The sequence below is a fragment of the Phyllobates terribilis genome, unplaced genomic scaffold, assembly GCF_046119375.1.
Source record: "Phyllobates terribilis strain yellow unplaced genomic scaffold, ASM4611937v1 Scaffold_8__6_contigs__length_399053987, whole genome shotgun sequence".
NCBI lineage: Eukaryota > Metazoa > Chordata > Amphibia > Anura > Dendrobatidae > Phyllobates > Phyllobates terribilis.
The window spans coordinates 282784904-282798784 of record NW_027362768.1 but is presented as its reverse complement, the minus strand read 5'-3'; the positions used below and the strand labels follow the sequence as shown (position 1 = coordinate 282798784).

At 46.2% G+C, this 13881-nt stretch overlaps 1 protein-coding gene across 4 annotated transcripts in view; it reads left to right on the top strand.

The window, feature by feature from the left end:
* ZC3H7B (zinc finger CCCH-type containing 7B) overlaps nucleotides 1–13881 on the top strand; it is a 71178-nt gene continuing 57297 nt past the window's right edge. The window contains exons 1-8 of one of the 4 annotated variants that reach the window (XM_073644311.1): nucleotides 1–177; nucleotides 6791–6851; nucleotides 6936–6975; nucleotides 8917–9114; nucleotides 9382–9540; nucleotides 9629–9709; nucleotides 12843–12902; nucleotides 13392–13431. In XM_073644311.1, coding sequence (XP_073500412.1) covers nucleotides 6799–6851; nucleotides 6936–6975; nucleotides 8917–9114; nucleotides 9382–9540; nucleotides 9629–9709; nucleotides 12843–12902; nucleotides 13392–13431 — 631 coding nt within the window. In that variant the 5' untranslated portion in view covers nucleotides 1–177; nucleotides 6791–6798. Of the gene's footprint in view, nucleotides 178–3428; nucleotides 3804–3828; nucleotides 5580–6790; nucleotides 6852–6935; nucleotides 6976–8916; nucleotides 9115–9381; nucleotides 9541–9628; nucleotides 9710–12842; nucleotides 12903–13391; nucleotides 13432–13881 lie in introns of those variants that run through there. The other 3 variants (XM_073644310.1, XM_073644309.1, XM_073644307.1) reach the window with 3 other exon arrangements.

Here is a 13881-nt window from a genome sequence, read left to right as displayed (position 1 = left end):
AGAGCTGCTGACATAGGTGGAGCCTGCACTCTCAAGCCTGGAAATGAAAGTAGAGAAAGGCACTGGGTAGAAAATCAGCTTCTATAGCAACATATGCTGCATCACAGGACACATATTGTGCAAAAGCCTCGCTGATCCCGCAGAGAAGCCCATGCCTATCTCTGGGCAGCTGCTAAGGTAGGAGAGGCTGCTGTGGGGGCTGTGTGCGCTTTCCATACTACTATAGTGGAGCAGGAAGTTTGTTACCGGCAGGAGAGCTGCGTACTACATCCTGTCCTGTGCGTCAGGTTGCATGCCCCCAGTTCTCTTCTATCTACACATGGAAGGAGCTGTACTGCTCGGTGCTGGAAAAAGTACTCACGTTTTCCGCTAATGCCTATTTACACTGAAGATTTATGCTCCTGGAGACCGGGGCGACACGGCGCCTTTGGCCGCATGGCCATAGAGCGCAGCGGCATTCAGAGAACTTTAGCCGCACAACCTGTGTTGCCACCAAAATCGCAGTGTGCCCCCTGCTTAGCCTAGACTTACACACAACTCTAACCGGTCGTACAGATGATCTGATCTGAATTGGGGTTTGACACCCACAGATGTTTTCTCAGGGCAAAAATCATTCTGATCTGGAATGATCGTCACTATAAAGCCTTTCTAGCTGCTATGGTAAAGTCGTCTTTCAGATACTTTAAGGCTAGGGCCACACTCCGACATGTGTTGCGCAACACTTTCCAACATTAGATGTAACCATGACCTGCGGCAGAGGCGCAATTATTTCCAAAAGTGTTGGATTTTCTGTTACCCATGACACACTTATCATAGGCTCCATTGCAAGTCGCACGCGACATGTTACTTGTCTGCATCTTGAATGTTTGCATTTACAGCAAAATCAGAGTTCTAAAATAGTTGCAAGACTTTTCTGAGAGTTGCTGTTGGGCAACACATGTCACCAGGTAGACCTGGCCTATATGCTACAATCATTATACTCACTGGCAGATAGTTGCGAACTCCCTGCCCCGATCTCTGCCGGTTCAGAGCTCTCACAGACCGCCTATACCTGCGTTTCTGAGACTTCCTGTGACGTAACATCGCCAAAGCAGATCCTTCTCTTCCACACTACTCTGTTAACGGGATGCCACTGCCAATGTCATGCAGATTGACAGCTGGCTCCCCGCTGCCTAACTGTGGGGAGCCAGCTGCAAATCAGCATGACATCAGCAGACAGAAAGAGGAAGAGCTGCTCTGATGACATGAGATCAGGTAGGGGTGGTCCGTCAACACTTTGAGAGCCAGGCAGATATTGTCGCTGGGCAGAACAGGCCAGTAGTTAACAACTACCTGCCTGTAAGCTCTTAGCCCCATGAGAAAAAAATATAATAGTCCTGGATAACCCTTTTAAAGGGAACCTGTTATTGCAGATAACGCTAGTAACCTGGGGGTTAATCTTATAGTATTAGGCTCTCAGGCATACCGATGCAGCTAGTCACTGCTCCGTACACAGTGAGCATTGACTGACACGCTGATCAGCGAGTATTTCAGAGCTAAAAGCAGGAAAAAACAGTTGGTCAATGGACATGCGGTGAAAAAAGCAGGCAGATTGGGTCGGTTTTTACCATCAATGTTTTATCTGTGATTGTCTCATATGCAAAAAAAAAAATGTCAAAACTTCTCTTATCCACTGCAATGTTACTGACGGACACCATACAGATAGCAGAGTGATGCCATCCGTGTGCAGTCCGCTATTTCCATAAACTTGTATGAGTCATTTTGATCCATGATTCATATCTGGTGTCTCCGTGATTTTATTATTTTTTTTGTGTAGACACCCAGTTTGCAAAAAACCCACAGACATGTGAACAGCTCCCTAGACCATAATGAGTACGTGTCCTATACAGAAAACAGGAATAGAACATGTACGTGAGGCGCGGATGTCTGCATGAGGCCTTACAGATAAGGCAAGTTCTCCTGACCATATTTTCTGTCTGAGTGCAGGTGAAAAATATATCCGATGTGGAATCTGCGCATAAAAACAATTTCCGCAGCATGCACTACTATATCCTGTATGTTGGATGAAACTCTCCTACTCTAATCTGTGGGTGTGCACATAAATCTGATCCCATGCAGATCACCTGTATAACGTGATTTTTACGGATACGTTGCAATTCTTTAACATGGGGAAACTGTATTTGGTCTTGTAAATTTTAATAACTTCTGATCTGATGTATTAAAATTAATGCTGTAAGGCATAGTACCTGTGAGAATAAGCAACTTTGTGATATTTTATCAGATATATTTTCTTCTTTTTCCTCCTGGACTGATCTGTATTCCATGATTACAGACTTCCCCATTATTGAGATAGGAGATGACAGTTGGTGCTTGTGACATTCTATGGAGAGGAGCAAGGCAGATACAGATATTCTACTATAAGTTCTCCTGAAACCACACAGTTACATTTCTCCATAGAATCTTATGAGCACCAACTGTCATCTCAGTAATGGGAAAATCTTCACTACATATATTACCCATGAATGGAGAATATTGAGAATGAAACCTCAGTACAGGAGGCGAAAGAAGCAGTTTTCTCTGATAAAGATATATTAGAGTTTACTATTGATTTATGGAAATAAAATATTAAAACAACGGTTATTCTTTAATATCTTATGAGAATTGCCCATTTAGTGCAAATTCAGATGTCCTTGAATGGACAGGCCCCGGGTCTCCAGACCCAAACTCAATGGTCTCATGAGTCTGCTGAGTTTGGGTGGGGAGACCCTACAGCCAGTGTGCAGATCAGTCCATTCATGGGTGGCTGATTTAAAGCACACTTGTTACAAGGTGCAAAGTGGCCTGTTGTTGCTCATATTTTATTTTATATACATCCGCCATGCGGTCCCAGAGATAGGGGCTGTTTTGTTTGGGGCTAATGTCTATGGCCTTTAGTAAGGGGGCGTGGCTCACAGGGTAATTATGCAGAGAAGCATAGACACGCCCCTGAGGATCCTATGAGCCACACCCCCTTAGTAAAGACCATAAAAATGAGCACCAAAAAATAGATCCATATCTCTGGAACGGCATGGCTAAAATAGTCCTGAATACCCAGGAACAGCAGGAATAAAATAAGACCAAAAAATGGTCACTTGTGGTCTGAGATACTAAACAGTCATACATGAGTGATGAAGCTTCTCTCACCACTACTAACAGCACATTACTAGCACAGGAACTCACCAGCTCTGAATTATTCCTGTACTGTATTACTTTGCTCCAGCGCATTCAGGGTTAAAGCATTGTTGCTAGGTAGATGTCGAGCTGATCAGAGAGGAGGCTTTCGGGATTGATTTCTTCTAAGTTCCGCTTTACCGCCATTTTGCTGAAGACCATTGACCATTAGCCGTGCAGTGTAGGAGCTGCCAAAATGGCGCCAGGAGTGGAGACATTCAGCGTAAGTCGCACGTTCTCTAGCGGATGGAGCCGCAGCCGTAGCACGGCGACTTTCCGCCTGGAGTTTGCTCCGGGTGGTCCCCGCATTGAGTCTGGTGGTCCGACCTGGCGGATGAGGCGCAGGTACCGGATGACATCTGGCAGAGAGCTGCTGATGCTGCGGGTGTGGTGACCGGGGCGGGCTCTGCGCACTGCCCGGCTGCTGTGCTCTTCTCCCGGCCTCCCCGCACTTGTTCTATAGGTACTCACCATGTCCTCCAAGAAAGCAGCAAAGAAAAAACGCAGCCATGCGGTGCAGCCTGCCGAGAACTCCGCCGAGCATGTGGTGTTCGGGCTGATGAGCGAACTGCTCGCCAGAGGTATCGAAAAAGGTACGTACCGATGGTGCCTGCGGAAGAACGCGGATCCGCAAAGGACCGTCATTGTGGTCTTTGTCCCGTCAGACATGCCCGACGGCGTAATATGTTCTGTGGTAGCTAGAGCCCTGAACCGTGGACTGGTGAGAATTGTGGACACGACCAAATCCGAAAATCACACGTATCGCTCAGTGCTGGTGGAGGCCGAAGGGATCATCGGGACCAACGCCTGCCCCACGCTGATCTCCTGTGAGGATAGCCCACTGGGGTACTGGATAATGGTGGCTCCTGTGGAGGATGAGAACATTGAGCCCACAGACTCAACAAAAGGGACCCTGACTAAGGACGCCACTACCACCTCGGACACTCTACTGTTGCCGGACACCCCTGCCGCTAAGGACGCTGCCTCTGCAAAGGACACCCCTGCCGCTAAGGACGCTGCCTCTGCAAAGGACACCCCTGCCGCTAAGGACGCTGCCTCTGCAAAGGACACCCCTGCCGCTAAGGACGCTGCCTCTGCAAAGGACACCCCTGCCGCTAAGGACGCTGCCTCTGCAAAGGACACCCCTGCCGCTAAGGACGCTGCCTCTGCAAAGGACACCCCTGCCGCTAAGGACGCTGCCTCTGCCACTATGGATGCTGCCCCATCAAAGGGCACCCTTGCAGCTAAGGATGTTTCCCCTGCCACTATGGATGCTGCCCCATCAAAGGGCACCCTTGCAGCTAAGGATGTTTCCCCTGCCACTATGGATGCTCCCCCTCCGAAGTGCGCCCCTGCCACTATGGATGCTCCTGCAGCTAAGGGTGCTCCCCCACCGAAGGGCGCCCCGGCCGCTAAGGGTGCTCCCCCACTGAAGGGCGCCCCGGCCGCTAAGGGTGCCCCCCCACCGAAGGGCGCCCCGGCCGCTAAGGGTGCCCCCCCACCGAAGGGCGCCCCGGCCGCTAAGGGTGCTCCTGCCGCTAAGGATGCTCCCCCACCAAAGGGCGCTCCTTCCGCTAAGGATGCTCCTCCACCGAAGGACGCCCCGGCCGCTAAGGATGCTTCATTCGTAAAGGGTGCCCTTGCAACTAAGGATATTGAACCCACAAAGGATGCCCCCACCAGTAAAGATTCTCCCTCTGCAAAGGGTGCCCCTGCCGATAAGGCTTGCCCCCTTAGAAATGACTCCCCTACTAGTAAGGATGCTCCCCTTGCCGCTCAAGATCAACCCATAAAGGGTGCCCTTGCCACCAAGGATGTTCCACCCACAAAGGTTGCCCCCACCAGTAAAGATGCTCCCCCTGCAAAGTGCACCCCTGCCATTAAGAATGCTCCTGCTCCCAAAGAATCTAACCCCACGAAGAACGATTTTCATTCTAAGTCATCTCCTGTCACAAAGGACAGTTTTCTTGTTGAGGGACCTCAGACTGCTAAATGTGGTCCCCCTGTGAGAGTGATTTTGTCTGCAGAGGACTCTCTTAATTCCAAGATGCCGTCACCAGCAGAGGACTTCTTCCCAGCCAAGGGGCTTTTAGCTGGTAAATATCCTTCTCCTACAATGGGGCTTCCAGCTGCGGCTGAGCCTTTCCCTACACAAGACCTGCCAGTGATATTAAATGGAGACATAAAATCACGTCATGGATCAACGAATGGCCAGAGACTGCAGATATGGGGTGAAAGCAGAGCAAGTTTTGGAAGAATATTAATAAAGCCTAATCGAATTCCTACCGTTGAGACGCCTAGTCGGCCTGGGTTCCCTGTTATAAAATTACCTGAGCCGGCCATAAAAGTGAGATCTGATGTTTATAGAGGTGAGAGAAGCACATAGCAGATATCTCCTCCGCTCATTAAACCTTCCTTACTGGTGACCCAAAGGCTGCAAACATTTATTGGGGTTGGATGGTAAAAGTCGCAGTATGGGTGGTACCTTGATTTGGAGGTCCCATCGATTCTGAGCACGTGGTTCAGTAGACTGATCATCCCACATGTGTTTTTATGGTCCTGTGCCAAACACACTAGATTATCTAATGTGTATCGGGGTGTCAGGGCTCTCCCATGAATGCTGATGCCGGGGCGAGCCTGGGAGAAGGGTCCACCATGCTAAATTTCAACATACTTGTTTCTCATGTCCTCATAGGAGAGATGTGGCCAATTGTTTTTGTCAGTGGTACACTTGCAAGCTCACGAGCTCACATTTGGCCAAGCGTGCATGTATATGAGGGGTCTGGGGGAGTAGATATACGCTCATTGGCTGATTTTTATCTACGGTATATGATATATATTGAGCAGAAGTAGTAAAACCCTTTAACAAAACAAAGACAAAAAATATTCAGTTGCCTTATGTAAATCACTAAGCAAATAAGTTTATATTTCAAATAAAAACTATTCACTTCACTGCTGCAGCCAATCCCTGACCTCAGTTGCTCTTACAATCTACATCTGCACAGCCTTTGAGCTCAGTGATTAACTGCAGCGGTGATGCGACCTCACAGATCCAGTAGCGAGGAGCTGGTGTCAGACCCTGGCAGGGTCACTACGGCCTTTATGTATTTTGGAGCATTTTTCCTTAAAGTGGACATAATGTAACTACGGAAGACACAAGTTCCCAGCTTAATAGTCATAAAATTCAATAGAGTAATGTAACTGTGGTTACAGTAGAATATCTGTATCTGCCTCGCTCCTCTCTCCATAGAATGTCACAAGCACCAACTGTCATCTATCTCTGTTGGCTTATGATGCGCAGTCGTGAGCGCTGGCGTTGGTTGTATGCCCGCGTTAGCTGTATCCCAGGCACCCATGTTGTCTGATTCTGCTTTATCTGTGAAATATGACGTAAATGCTCATAGTTTCTTAGACCTTGAGATTCCATTGTAGCGGCTGGAATATCCTGTCTATCGCACATCCCGGGGTCCGTGCCAGGTTTATTGAACAACTATATACTGACTCTTAAACCCCCCCCCCTGTTTTACTTGCAGACATTAGACCTATCCTAAAAAGTACTAATCTGGACTCTCACCCGCAGGATTTTCTATGGAGAGACAAATCCGGAGAGAAGATATTGAAAAGGGCTTGCACTTTATACAGTGAGTGCCATGTTGGATGCTTCAGCTGTGGGGTCATCCCTGGGCTTCAGCTCCATTTACAGCTCTGTCTCTTACTTTTAACAGATCTACCATACCATTTCATGGAACGCAAGATGATTACAAGGTAAGATTCACGACATGGTTAAAGGGATATTCCCTTCTTTTGTAAATGATGGCAAATCACTAGGATATCTGTCACTTAAAGGGTTATTTCCGTGTTCTTTCATTGGTAAAATAGCAAAGTGCTTGTCAAAACGTTCAGCTTTGTAATTTGATTATCAAAAATCCTATCCGGAGAATAGAATGATTTTTAATTTTGTCTATTGCTCATTGCCCTTAGGTTACTAGAGGGCTTTTTGTGCAGCACTTAAAAAAATGTCTTTCCTATAGAACTTGTAAGCGCTGCTCTGAAACCTCTGTGACCACTGGAGTTCACTGTAGGTTTTTGATCATGACCAGCTTTAATGCTACTGTTCCTCTGATGCTGCGGAAGCAAAGCTGCCTTGGAGAGCGCACGGTTCAGGCCAGCAGCATTGTTGTGGATAATATTGCTTGCAGCATTGGGGAGCGCACAGGTCAGGCCAGCGGCATTGTTGTGGATAATATTGCTTGTAGCATTGGGGAGCGCACAGGTCAGGCCAGCGGCATTGTTGTGGATAATATTGCTTGCAGCATTGGAGAGCACAAAGGTCAGGCCATCGGCATTGTTGTGGATAATATTGCTTGTAGCATTGGGGAGCGCACAGGTCAGGCCAGCGGCATTGTTGTGGATAATATTGCTTGCAGCATTGGAGAGCGCATGGTTCAGGCCAGCGGCATTGTTGTGGATAATATTGCTTGCAGCATCGGGGAGAGCACGGTTCAGGCCAGTGGCATTGTTGTGGATAATATTGCTTGCAGCATCGGGGAGAGCACGGTTCAGGCCAGTGGCATTGTTGTGGATAATATTGCTTGTAGCATCGGGGAGAGCACAGGTCAGGCCAGTGGCATTGTTGTGGATAATATTGCTTGTAGCATTGGGGAGTGCACAGGTCAGGCCAGCGGCATTGTTGTGGATAATATTGCTTGCAGCATTGGAGAGCGCATGGTTCAGGCCAGCGGCATTGTTGCGAATAATATTGCTTGCAGCATCGGGGAGAACACGGTTCAGGCCAGCGGCATTGCTGTGGATAATATTGCTTGTAGCATTGGGGAGCGCACAGGTCAGGCCAACGTCATTGTTGTGGATAATATTGCTTGCAGCATTGGAGAGCGCATGGTTCAGGCCAGCGGCATTGTTGTGGATAATATTGCTTGTAGCATTGGAGAGCGCACGGTTCAGGCAAGCGGCATTGTTGTGGATAATATTGCTTGTAGCATTGGAGAGCACGGTTCAGGCCAGCGGCATTGTTGTGGATAATATTGCTTGCAGCATCGGGGAGAGCACGGTTCAGGCCAGTGGCATTGTTGTGGATAATATTGCTTGTAGCATTGGGGAGCGCACAGGTCAGGCCAGCGGCATTGTTGTGGATAATATTGCTTGCAGCATCGGGGAGAGCACGGTTCAGGCCAGCGGCATTGTTGTGGATAATATTGCTTGCAGCATCGGGGAGAGCACGGTTCAGGCCAGCGGCATTGTTGTGGATAATATTGCTTGTAGCGTTGGGGAGAGCACGGTTCAGGCCAGCGGCATTGTTGTGGATAATATTGCTTGCAGCATTGGAGAGCGCATGGTTCAGGCCAGCGGCATTGTTGTGGATAATATTGCTTGCAGCATCGGGGAGCGCACGGCTCAGGTCAGCAGCATTGTCAGAACTGTCAATCATACAGGAGGTACACCCCTCCCTGTAAGCTGGGAGTCTGAAGCGCTGCGCTCCTGCTGAAAGAGTTAACCTCTTTAATAATCCCTGTGTGTTCAAGCCCTGGGACCCCCCATACTGACGATGAATTTGGTTGTAGCATTGCATCAGTGCTTTGTCTCCTTCACTTGTTAGAAAAATAAAATTTCACTAGTTGGATTTTTATTATATAAAATTTATTTAAGTTGTACAATTTTTTTTAAGAGAAAATGTGTGTTTTCCGTCAGTGTTTCCTACAAAAGCTGGTTGAGGACTTGTTTACAGAGGGCAATGACCTGTACCGTGAAGGTAAAATGAAGCTGTCTCTGGGGCAGTACACTGAAGGCCTGACGGTGGCCGAGTATGCATCTGCTGAAGAACTCGTCCTCTCCCAGGAGCTGCTGTGCAGACTCTTCGTCAATCGATCCTGTTGCTATTTTTCAATGGTAAGTGCAAACCAAAATGCGTGTGCTGTATTGGATATATAGATGAGCTTGATCCCTTTTTATTGTAATGGCCCCACTGTACTCAATTGTCTGTATTTTGCAAGAACTGCACCAGGCAATGCTGGTGGACAAGAATTACCCTTTTTATTACTAAAAATGTTCAAGCCTTTTAAATTGTGGCTATATGTTAATGTCAAGCTGACACTTGTAGGTCCATTCTGGGCTATGGCTGTGGTAAATCCAATTCTGTGTAACATTTATCTTCAGGATCTCTTTGAGAAGTCGCTGGAAGACAGTGAGAAAGCTTTGAGTTTAGACAAGGAGAACATGAGGGCTTTGTATCGTAAAGCTAAAGCTCTGGACCAGCTAGGGAAGCACCAGGAAGCCTATGGTTGTATCAGCCACCGGATATTGGCATTAGTACAGGTAAATCTGGGTAAGGCTGGAAAACGCGGTTGCCTGCAGTTTCTCTGAACCTTGAGGAGCTAACATGGTTATTTGCTTTGATCCTTAGGATGATAGTGTAACAGAACTTGCCCAGGAACTTGTGAAAAAGCTGGGTCTAAAGCAGCGCAGAGCATACAAAAGGCCTCAGGTACATTGACCTTTCCTTACCTTTGATTCTACAAAAACTCTTACTGTTGTTCTGATTCATTCTTGCCTGGACTATTGCAACTCTCTACTAATCGGTCTCTCTCTTAATAAACTCTCCCCTTTCCTGTCTATCCTGAATGCAACAGCCAAGATCATATTTATACCCAACCATCACACTGATGCTTCCACTCTGTGCCAGTCTTTGCACTGGTTGGCCATCAGCTACAAAATCCAATATAAAGTTATCACCCTTACACACAAAATTCTCCACAGTTCTGCAATGCCCTACCTATCCTCCCTCATCTCTGTATACCACCCTTCCCATCCTCTCCATATCGCTAATGAACTAAGACTAAACATCTTCTATAATCCGAACCTTGCACTACCATCTCCAGGACTTCTCTTGTGCTGCACTAGTTTTCTGGAATGCACTACTGCTGACAATCCAGCTAATTCCCAATATCCACACTCTCAAGTGTGCCCTAAAACACATTTCTTTAGTCTGGCCTATCACCTCCCCTCAGTCTAACAAACTATTCCCTGTTCTCCCTCCTATGCGCTCAGTAGCACTTTGTACCTGTACTTGGAATATGTTGGCGCTACAAAAATAGAAGTTATTATTATTGTGGAGTACATGTAGTACAGTGGCGATCACCATTTTTGTTATTTCTTTGTGCAATATGTTTTTTTTCTTGGCTAAACATGATAAATGTGTGCTCTATAGTCTGTCAATGGATCCATCTGCATGATGGACACAGAGACCTAAGGCTTCTGTTAGGTTGGCCCTCCTTTTAATAGAAATGATAGAACAGAAATTCTTTGCTCTTTCTACCTGTTAAAATGAGGAAACCTGCAACAGAGTCTGCAAAGCCATTGTGAACAAATTTTAAAGGAGTTCAGAGAATAAGGGTAATTAAAATGAATGGCATCCTCAGCATTTACCCAGCTTAAAGGGCTATTCTCAAATTTAGAAGTTAGCCCCTACTGATGGGATATCCTGCTCTCCTCACCGGTCTCAAGAAGCGGTGCTTTTAAGAGCCCTGTGTAAATGGAGCAATGATCGCTCGTGCATACTGCCTGTCCATTCATTCTTAAAGCATCACTCCAGCATTTTGTTTTCCAACACTGGAGTGGTGCTACTACTCTAAGCTCCCTGAGTCTGGTCTTCTACCTACCAGCCACCGTCTTCAGCTCTTCCCAGCGCCTCTTTGGTCCTGCACCACCACGCCATCTTGCGACTACAATTTTTGACTGACCGGAAGTCAGACGTGACAGTCACAAGCTCTCATAGACTTACATTGAGTTGTAACTTCCGACTCGCCCAGCAAACACTGGAGCCATCCGGCATGTCACAATCTGCTGGAGACCGACAGGAATGGCACCGGGGAGAGCTGAAAATGGCGGCGGCTGGTAACTGAGACTAGGGACAGTGAACTTAGATTAGTGGCACCACTCCAGCACTGCAGTAAAAAAAGAAAAAGCTAGAGTAGTGCTTTAATGTGACCGCCAGGGACTAGCGTTGCATTCGCATAAGAAGGAATGGAGCGGCTTTGCGCATGATTGACCTCTGCTTCATTCACACAGAGTTGGGATCAATGGAGGGTCCCAGCTTTCAGACCCCAAGGAATCGGGAAGTTATCCTTTATACCTGGGTTATGGGATAACTTCCAAACTTGAGAATACCCCTTTCAGCTGGATAAATCCTGAGGGGAGGTCTTTCTGTGAGCTCTCATTTTAATTAATTTTATTCTCTGAAACTTTGTGCAACTTTAACTAAATTCTGTTCTCACCCCTAATCTGACACTAGCCCTGAAGAGATTGATGAAGTATGCTGTACAAAGCCAGAACAGTCCAATAGGAGAGCACACAAGACACTTATTGGGTATCACGCAGTAACATCGACAGCTTTTAAACTTTGTGCATGATAAAATTAGGCCAGGCTCAGACAGCTTTGTTTCACTGTCATTATATGCACAAGGGGGCACAGACTGACTGTTTTTCTTCAGAACCCAACTTCCAGCCTTATAGGCATATATGAGGCTATAACTTTGGGTCAGGAGACCCGCGATCTGTATATAGATTTTGAAACCTAGCAGTCTGCTCCTTGCTTCTTAGAGTAACACTGTAAAGGGACTCTATCAGCACAGAATGACTGTTCAAACCAAGTACAGCCGCTCGGTGTTCCATGGCGGGGCCAAACATTTAAATGCACCTTCCACCTACTTGGTTTCCATCTATCTCTGTCCTTCTCCGGCTCTATAAAGCCAGAGCTGTCAATCATAGAAATGGGGGGAGGAGATTGAGAGAAATCAAACAGGTGGGAAGGTGCATGTAAATGCTTGCCTACGTCATGATGCACCGAGCGCCTGTACTTGGTTTGAACAGTCATTCTATGCTGATAGTCCCTTTAAGGCAATTAGGTACACTTCTGATAAATTTGTTTCAGGTTCATTCACTGTATTTCAAAAGGTTTTTATCGTGCCACAGCTACATTTCTGCAATCTCTCTATATGACTGCAGATTGCTGAATCCTGACAGTGTGCATAATGTGCACTAACAGGATTCTGCTCTGTTGGCTGCGGGAGTTCACGTGACTACAAGTGTGCGATTTACATAGTTGTAAATGTGACAATTAGCTTCTCATCTGTTTTGCTTAGCATGAAAAGTTGGTATTTGGCACGCGACCACAAGTATGCAAATCCCATACCTCCGGCCACTTCATAGCTGCTCAAATTACAAAAAGAGTGAAGTCCTGACAGTGTTCATATTACACATTGTCAGGATTCAGCATAGTGATTGCAGATTTATAGCTGAAACCTGGAAAATCCCTTAAATTGATTTCCGGAGTTCTTCTGAAATGCTCCTTGGATCCGTAGACCAGCTTTGTATCTGGACCACTTTAGTTTCCTGTGATTGGCTTACTGTTCCATTAAAACAATAGGTAATTATAGAAAATGGGGCTCGGCAGCAGTAAAATAAAGGCAATCTGCAAAGAGATGCGTTGTTAAATACTGAGGGGTTGTTGTAAAGGTTGTGGATGTGTGAATTAGTGGTTTATAAAACCAAAAAGCTGTACATGATGTATTCTTTTTACTGTGTATATTCTGTTTTATTAATTTTTTTCCTGTCTGTAGCAGGAGCTGGAGAAGTTTGGCTTGCTGGCTAATGGGGTCTCTGCATCTGCCGGCTGTAAGGTAATGCCTTAACTTATTTTTTTCTTTCTGTATTTAACATATTAATGGCTGATATTTGCCTGCAATTAAATCTAACTTTTGCCCAGTACTTAGATAATATTCAGACTTACAGTAAAAGCAGTATAACGGCTCCATAGTTTGCAGTGTTGCATCTCCTGACCTCCAATCAAGGGAACATCTTCACGGACTGCCCCTCCTTGTTTCCATAGGTTTTCTCCCATATTCCAAAAATGAGTAGGTTAATTTCTTTTTGGATTGTGCGCCCCATTGTGGACAGGTACTGATAGGGGGCGGTGAAGAGTATGTTGGATCTGCAACTGGGTGTCAAATCTCGGAGGCACAAGCCAAGTGCTGCCCATTGGAGAGTCCTCTGAATTTCTATTGGCTAAATCTGTCCATAGGGTCATTAGTTGCTAGGTCATCTTTCCGTTCTGGTTTATTATTTTTTTGATTAGCGTGTTTTATCATTTTATTTTTTTTTATTCTTAGAGCTCCAATGTTATGGGTTCGGTAGATGACATTTATTCAGGTGAGTGCTGTGTCCTTGTTCACAATTCACTAATAGCCGTGGGAATGAAGATATTTAAACTATTACATTGCAGCAATTTGGATTTTGTGGATATAAGCACTATGAAACCCAAAGTATTTCTTAAAAAAAACCATCATGATGCTCGGTAAAGGTATTGGTCTTTCTCGGATGTCCCTTTTTATTGCATATTGGAATAAACGTGGCTACTTCTGGATTTTTCCTGTATGAGTGGAGTGGACTGCATTTTGCAGCTAAGCTGTTAGACATTGGGGGACTCCATCTGTCCCACCATCAGTCTCCTCGCAAATTGTAAGGGTGGGTTGTAATGGCTGCCAGGACTGACAGGACAGGACACTGCGATAGGAAACATTGCAGTGTATTGCAATGGAAATGCATGGAAATCAACCAGTGTCTGAATCTCTTTGTATTCTAATGTGCTTTTCTCTATCG